The sequence below is a fragment of the Dreissena polymorpha genome, chromosome 1 (genome assembly GCF_020536995.1).
Source record: "Dreissena polymorpha isolate Duluth1 chromosome 1, UMN_Dpol_1.0, whole genome shotgun sequence".
NCBI lineage: Eukaryota > Metazoa > Mollusca > Bivalvia > Myida > Dreissenidae > Dreissena > Dreissena polymorpha.
Window position 1 is genome coordinate 115504608 of NC_068355.1, and position 7738 is coordinate 115512345.

The following is a 7738-nucleotide window of genomic DNA, read 5'->3' on the forward strand; positions in this document are numbered from 1 at the left end:
GCAGAACAGGCTGACTTTCGATCCGTTCCGTTGACATTATTGACTAAAACATAAGATGAAATGTTTTAATTATGATAAGTCCTACACAACACTCTTCCGAAAAGAGTCGATAGAAGTCAATGTAAAGAGCATACTTGCTCATTTTCGTTTTTTATACATAGTATAAGCGAAAAAGCATGACATCAAAACAAGATATTTTAGCTTCATGTTGTTTAGCGGTGCTAAAGCTCATTCTTAATGCCTGAGCGGCAAGTTTCGTCCCAAATTACCTGTGTAGTTCTCGCAGGCTCGCTGGAACATTACGTTCTCTCTAGATCGGGTTTTGCTTTTGATCGGACTTATTCTATATTCTAAAGAAGCAAAATGCATATGTGTTCAAGGATGACACTTAACATGCGTGAATAAGCACGGTTTTTTCAGAACGAGGTTCTTTTTTTGTTTTTGCATTTTACTCACACAAATATTTAAAGCCGGTTTTTTTCCCGAAAAAATCTTTATATCTACAACCTATACTTGAAAGAAAACAAATATATATTTGTTGTTTTTTTTGTAATTAAAATAATTAAACGTCTATCAGTTCAATTTAACTCGATATTATTTTAACCTTACATTTCACATTTTATGAACAAGTCATATACATGAACAAATATTCTTACAGCCAACACACCCTGTATAACTATAATGTACACTCTTCATCACATTTTCGTTCGCCGGGGTATAAGCATCTGCCATGTCTATCATGCGCTTGAATAGGCTCTTTAGCCATGAATCGCACCCTTAGTTTGAAACCATTCACATTTGATTCGGAAACTATACAGCTACCTCCATGCGACCTTGTTGACGATCCTGCCTTGTCCGTAGATCCCTCACCTGATGACGTGCCTGATTGTGAGATTTTTTCCCTAGGACTGGGCTTAACCAAATTTTTGGATGGGTTCACTGTATTAAAGTGTCGTCTATCCTCCGTGGCAGACAAAAGGAAACCGCCCCGAGGATTATTACAGCGTCCATTAACATTGCACTGCTGTTTATGTGGGCAAAATATATCCATTAAGCCTTTAAATAATTTAATGTTAAATAAGCCATACAGCAATGGGTTAACGGCACTTTGGAGTAAAGCAATAGTTTCAGCAAAGGCTAAAACAGCTTGAGGAATGTGCAAGTCACCGTATACAATACAAAGCGTTGTGACAAAGTAAGGCGTCCAACAGGCAATAAATGTAATAATTATACAAAACGTCATTTTCACTGTTTTCATCTTTGCCAGAGATATTATTCCTTTGTTCACTATGAACCGTCTTAATGATGTGTCTCCGTTTGCTGAGTAGGATTCGGATCGACCTTGCTTCCAAACAACTCTGGCCACATTAATATAACAAAATGACAAAACAACCCCAGGGAAAATGAGAATGTATACTGTCATGAAAGTGAGGTATAGCTGTCTCTGCCATTGAGCCGTATATCCTTTGCTATGGCATCCATATTTGACAGAGTTGTCTGGATTGACATCATCAACCGTCTGAACGAATATAAATAATTGAGGAATAGACACCACTAGAGAGAGAATCCACGAGATAATCACCATTCTCCGAGCTCTTGAGTTTGATATCGTAAACCTTAATGGCTTACAAATAGCCATGTAGCGGTCAATGCCCATAGCCGTTAAGATGAATGTTGTGCTTGATAATGTCACAACCTGGATGTAGGTCAACAGCTTACATCCAAATTGCCCTAAAACCCATTCTCCAAATGCAACAAATAGGATTTCCGTCGACATTGTTCCAAAGCAAACCATCAAGTCCCCAACGGCTAGGTTAATTATAAATATATTAATTCTGTTATTACGTTTCCTGTAGTTGCTGCATGACAATACCAGAATTATTGTAGTATTTCCAATGAGCGTGAAAATCATAATGACCCCTATGGATACTACTCGTTGGATAACGACAGGAGTCCATATTTCTTGATTATGAGAAACGACGGAGTTCGAAGCGACATTGAAGCAGTTGGTCCGTGTTTCATTGGTTACACATTCCGGAAAGACACGGTCGTCACTCATGGTTTATGCGATGTTTGTAAAACTGGAAAATAACAATATTATATAAAGTAATTATATTATGTGACCAATCGGTGCAAAAACAAACATAAACATAAAATAAGGTCCTTTGCTGTTTAGCGCAACCATAAGTAAAATTTCAGCTGCATTTCCAAGGGAAAAACAAATCAGAAAACAAACAATAGACACATCACCCTACGCTGAATAAAGTATGTGTACAATGTGAAGACTAGTTGCAAAAACGAACAAAAACTCTTATTTCTTTCGCGATTCTGATTTGTTTACATCTTTTATTTTTAATTGTATACAATAGTCAAAACAAAGGATTAAGTATCTTTTGGTCAAAGTGATTTAAAAAAATTGACAAATCTGAAAAGATGTACAGATTGAATGTTTGTTGTTGATGCTTGGTGGTGAAAGAAGATTACCAATATTAATTAATATGATTAATATTGAATGTACACTATTTAACTATGGCACTATAATATTGTATTAAATATCTGTAAAGTATATTATTACAACATGCATCGTAAGAACTGTTAATTCAAAAAATATAGTACTGAAACACATAATTTGATAGTGTTAACATAACACGATATTGCAGCCCGGTATTGTACAAACATCTGGTACGACAAAATTATAAAGACACTAAACTAATTTCGTAGTGGAATTGAGTCTACGCGCATCCGTTTCATGTTTATGGATGTTACATTCTACGCATCGTTTTACATGCATTTACTACATATGTGTATGTTGTAAATAACCTCCACCTCACTTTCTGTCGTGTATCCTAAAAGTAAATAGCATGTTCGTTTGTAATTTGGTATGAGAAAACTTAATATAAACCAAAGGACGTGCGAAGACAACAGATAGCCTAGTATAACATGCTTTTAACTATTCAGCCTTGTACTTGCCACAGTTATGAAGTAATGAAACGGACGTTAACACACACAACAAATACTTAGATATTGACTGAAATGCACTAAGAGTACTGTGGGGCCGATACATTATTTGTTATATGAAGGGTGTTACATACCTACATGCTATTTGTAACGCTCGTTCTTAAATGGTTGTTAAGGTTTCCATCACGATCCAAACGTATTATTATTATGATTTTTTATTAAATGACACAATATAAAAAATAAGAATATATTGCGGTCACTTTAAAAGATACTGAAATTCGGACTAATTTTATTCTCGACTAATTATGCACACCCATATGCGCTCTTGTAGTGATAAACTCTTAACTGATAACATTACTTAACACCCTGCCGTAATAATTATTGTCATAACTATGGAAGGGGAATATCCGCCAGTCCATGCATGATGTTAAATGACATTCTCATTTTAACTACTGTCATACGCTTTCTGATTCATGGTCTTTGCATTTTGCCTAGTTACATTTGCTATGCAAACATTTCATCTTAATGTCGCATGTTGATAAGTTTATAATTACTTCATATATATCTTTATTTCTTGTGTGTTATTGACAACTGCAGTTGAACTTTTGGAATTTGTATTAATGCTTATTCTTACGGCGTTCTTTGTTTAACTATGTGCATTTGACTATGTTGCTACTAAATTTAACAAGCTGTTAATATCTTTGTGGATCTAAATTACTGTTTAAGTCGATTGCTAGTGCGTCTTTAATTAAGAATTAGTCTTCGGTTTTGCATACACCGCCATTATAAATAGTTCACAATCCGAAAGGGGAACCAGTATTAAAAAAACCTAATTCCAGCGCAAATTGCAGCGTAAATTACTATTGCCGGGAGATCACTCTTAACATCAAAATCAAAATCTCCGGTATCAACCGTGATACATCGACTATTTTGGAATCCTTCGTAAAAAGCGGTGATATAGTAAAAAAAACTTGCCCGTCAACATAATGCCTATTGTTTTACTTAGATTCCCACTATTGACACCTTATTGCTGTTTTTTTTGTAAACGATTTGAGAAAAATGATGCAACGCTTTGAGAAAAATGATGCCCAGGTAAGTTCTACTTTTTGTTATTTATTTACGCTATAACAGGAACTTAAAAGCTTAACGTGTCTCTGTTGTAACTAGCTAAAGAAACTTCAGCGTAAAGTTTATTTAGTATTGACATACCTGACAGACAGACAGACAGGCCAAAAACAATACACCTCCGATCATTCGATCCTGGGGCATAAAAATGAGGTCCTATGCCACATGACTTTTTGATTGTTTAAATTTGAACAAGTGCATAAAGTGAATTAATCAGTCAAGTATTGTTTCTTTTTCCCTTTAACATGAATGAAAGACATTAAAGAGATCAGTTAATATCAGCGCGGTGCTGCAGATATGCCTCTGCCATCCGTACACTCTGATAAGGAGTCATAATGTCCCCTTATGAGACCATGAAACCTTACGTGACTTTATGGCAGACAGGTAGGCAGATGCACAGGCTGGTCTGCAGTTTTTCAGGTCGCATCTGTTGAAGTTAGATTCTAATATCCATTCGCACGACAAGGCTCATAAACATTAATTTTCAACATTGTAGGACCTGGGTCTTGCTCAAAACGAAGTGATGGCAGTGAAGTGACCCACACCATATGGGTTTCTTTCTCATCAGATTAACCGCATCATGACTAATCACGGGTTTGGTGGAAAAGACATCTCGTCTGCTTTTAAATTATTGCTCGATTAGAACAAGCAAAAGACATAAAAAATAACATCATTATGTACTATTATTATTTCCTAAATGTATATACTAAAAATCATGTAAAAACATGAATGAACATTTATTAGAAAACTATTGTGAATGATTCAAGAAATTTGAAAAATGATTTTAAAATGATTTTTTTTATAGATTATACAAGTTTTTTTACACTTGAGGTAATGGTTTTGTAAAAAAAACAACAACAACAACCTTTTCTTAGATATAACTTACTTAATTGTTGATATTTACCTGGTGGAATATATTTTTATGCCCCCGATAGGGTGGCAAGGTAGGTGAAGCTCAAGGTCATCCTTCAAGGTCATATTTCAAATATATGGCGTCTGTCTGTCGGTCCGAAAACTTTAACATTGGCCATAACTTTTTCAATATTTAAGATAGCAACTTGATATTTGACGCTGCACATTTTGAGTGGTGAAAGGTGAAGGTCAAGGTCAGCCTTCAAGGTCAAAGGTCAAATTTTACAATATTGAAGATAGCAACTTGATAGTTGGCATGCATGTTTATCTCATGGAGCTGCATATTTTGAGTGGTGAAAGGTCAAGGTCAAATTTTGCAATATTGAAGATAGCAGCTGATTTGTGGCATGCATGCGTATCTCATAGAGCTGCACATTTTGAGTGGTGAAAGATCAAAGTCAAGGTCATCCATTAAGGTTAAGGTCAAAGGTCAAAATTTTGCAATATAGAAGATAACAACTTGATATTTGGCATGCGTGTGTATCTCATGGAGCTGCACGTTTTGAGTTATGAAAAGTCAAGGTCATCCTTCAAGGTCAAGGTCAAATTTGCAATATTGAAGATAGCAACTCGATATTTGGCATGCATGCGAATCTCATGGAGCTGCACATTTTGAGTGGTGAAAGGTCAAGGTCATCCTTCAAGGTCAAATATATGGCTTCAAAGCGACGCAGTAGGGGGCATTGTGTTTCACGAACACAGCTCTTGTTTGTTATAAAAAGCTTTTGTTCAGCCAGAAATGTTTTAGATGAAATAATATTTTTATGTAATTTTCACACTGTATAAAGGGTGTTTCAGCAGATAACCAGAAATCAGACTGCATGTCACCGGTTGTTACATCAGTATGAGTTAGTGTTTATTTTGTATGTACCAATTTATTTTGAAGGAGTCGAAGAGGTACTGTAATTTTCTATCTTGATTACTAAAAAACGTTTATTTTAAGAAAGAGCTTTAAACGACAGTGCCTCTTCAAAAGTCAACATTTTGTTTCCATGATAGGTTGTGTTTTGAAATAGCATTTAAAATACTTGTTCCTTTTAAAAGATGCAAATGGGAATGTTGTTTATGGTAGTTGTTGTTGAAATCAATATGAATTGCTATGAATAGAATAGTGAGAACTGTATGTGCTTCTTTAGTATGCATTGTTTATAATAAATACCAGTTAAATTATCATATAGTGTGAATAGCCTTTTAAAGTTTACAAGAAATGCCAATTGTGTTGTTGTTTTGGAAAGATGATTGCATCTTGTTGTAAATAATGAATAAATCTTTTTTATTTGAACAATTATGAGATTTTCAATAAATTGCAAACCACTATAACTGCTCTTCATGGGATATATTTTTTAATAGTGCATTGCTTTAACATTTGAGTCTGGCTCTGGGAAAATTGGACTCAATGCATGTGCTCAAAATGTTTTCTCAGATTAGCCTGTACCGTCAGCACAGGCTTATCAGGGACAACACTTTCTTCCAGAGACTTTTTTTATCGAACAATTCCATTTAGGTTAAATGTCATCGCTGATTTGCCCTGATTAACACTTGACGCACATGCATTAAGACCCATTTTCCCAGACCTTTGCTCAATTATGTTGTTGCTGTGTGTCTTGTAATGACTGTGGATGAAGCCATCCATGATGAAATAGCGTGTCAACATAATCTAAAAACTGAATAACCTTTTTTTAAATTTTATTAGGAAATATATGTATTACATGGCATACTGGTTAAATAAATATAAGGATGAAACACACATTAAATAAACATCATCTGAAAACAAAATGATCAATCTGGTCCTGTTGCTAGTGTATCCCACACATACTGCTTATGACTAGGCATGTGCAACTTTAACATGAGCATACAATTGTTTTCAAAACAATCTATACACTGGTGCAATATAAGTTAAAAACCTACATATACATGTGAGATTGCATTACTGTCTGGTTATAGTCATATGCATGGATGAACAATAAATAAACTTATTTATTTTTGTTAATTACATATACTTCATTATGGTTTTATAATTTGTGTAAAATAAATGCATAAAATCACAAAGAAATTAATACTTATCATTTTGTTTGCCAAACTTTTTTTACACATGTTAACTTCTTTCATGTAAAAGAAGTCATATATTTGGAAAACATTTTGGTAGCAAATTATATTGTTGCTAGTGTTCACCTTTTACTTATAAAAGACACAGAATAAGTGTGGAAAAGCACATAACCTCATTAAATGCTTGAATTCAGGGCCCTGTCTTAACAAAGATCTTATATCACTTTTTGGTTATAACTGAATATTCAGCCTACAATGAATAGGAATTTAGAATCTGTATGATCCTAAAATAAAGGGCATGTCAATATTGAAAGGAAATAAATACAATTGACCCTTGCTCTGGGAAAATGGGGTTTAATGCATGTTCCTAAGGTGTTGTTGCAGATTAACTTGTACGGTCCGCACAGGCTAATCAGGGAAGACACTTTCTGGTTTTATGAGATTTTTTGTTCAAAGAAAGTATTTTGAAAAAGAAAATCCAGTCAAGGCCGAAAGTGTTGTCCCAGATAAGCATGTGTGGACCACATAAGCTAATCTGGGACGACATTTCACACACATGCATAAAGCCAATTTCTCCAGAACGCGGCTCAATTTGATTTAATACATGTACCAGGTCTACTTAACCTAGGCTGTTCACTGCAAACAAATTATAACTAATGCCTAAATGTCAGCACAACAAAATATTAAGGCAAGACAT

The 7738-nt window shown here is 34.6% G+C and overlaps 1 protein-coding gene across 1 annotated transcript; it reads right to left on the reverse strand.

The window, feature by feature from the left end:
* Positions 1 to 676: 676 nt before the first annotated feature.
* Positions 677 to 2059, reverse strand: LOC127845820 (neuropeptide S receptor-like). The gene has a single exon (XM_052377009.1). It carries the CDS (start codon positions 2057 to 2059, stop codon positions 677 to 679), a length of 1383 nt encoding a protein of 460 aa, XP_052232969.1.
* Between the last annotated feature and the right edge of the window lie 5679 nt (positions 2060 to 7738).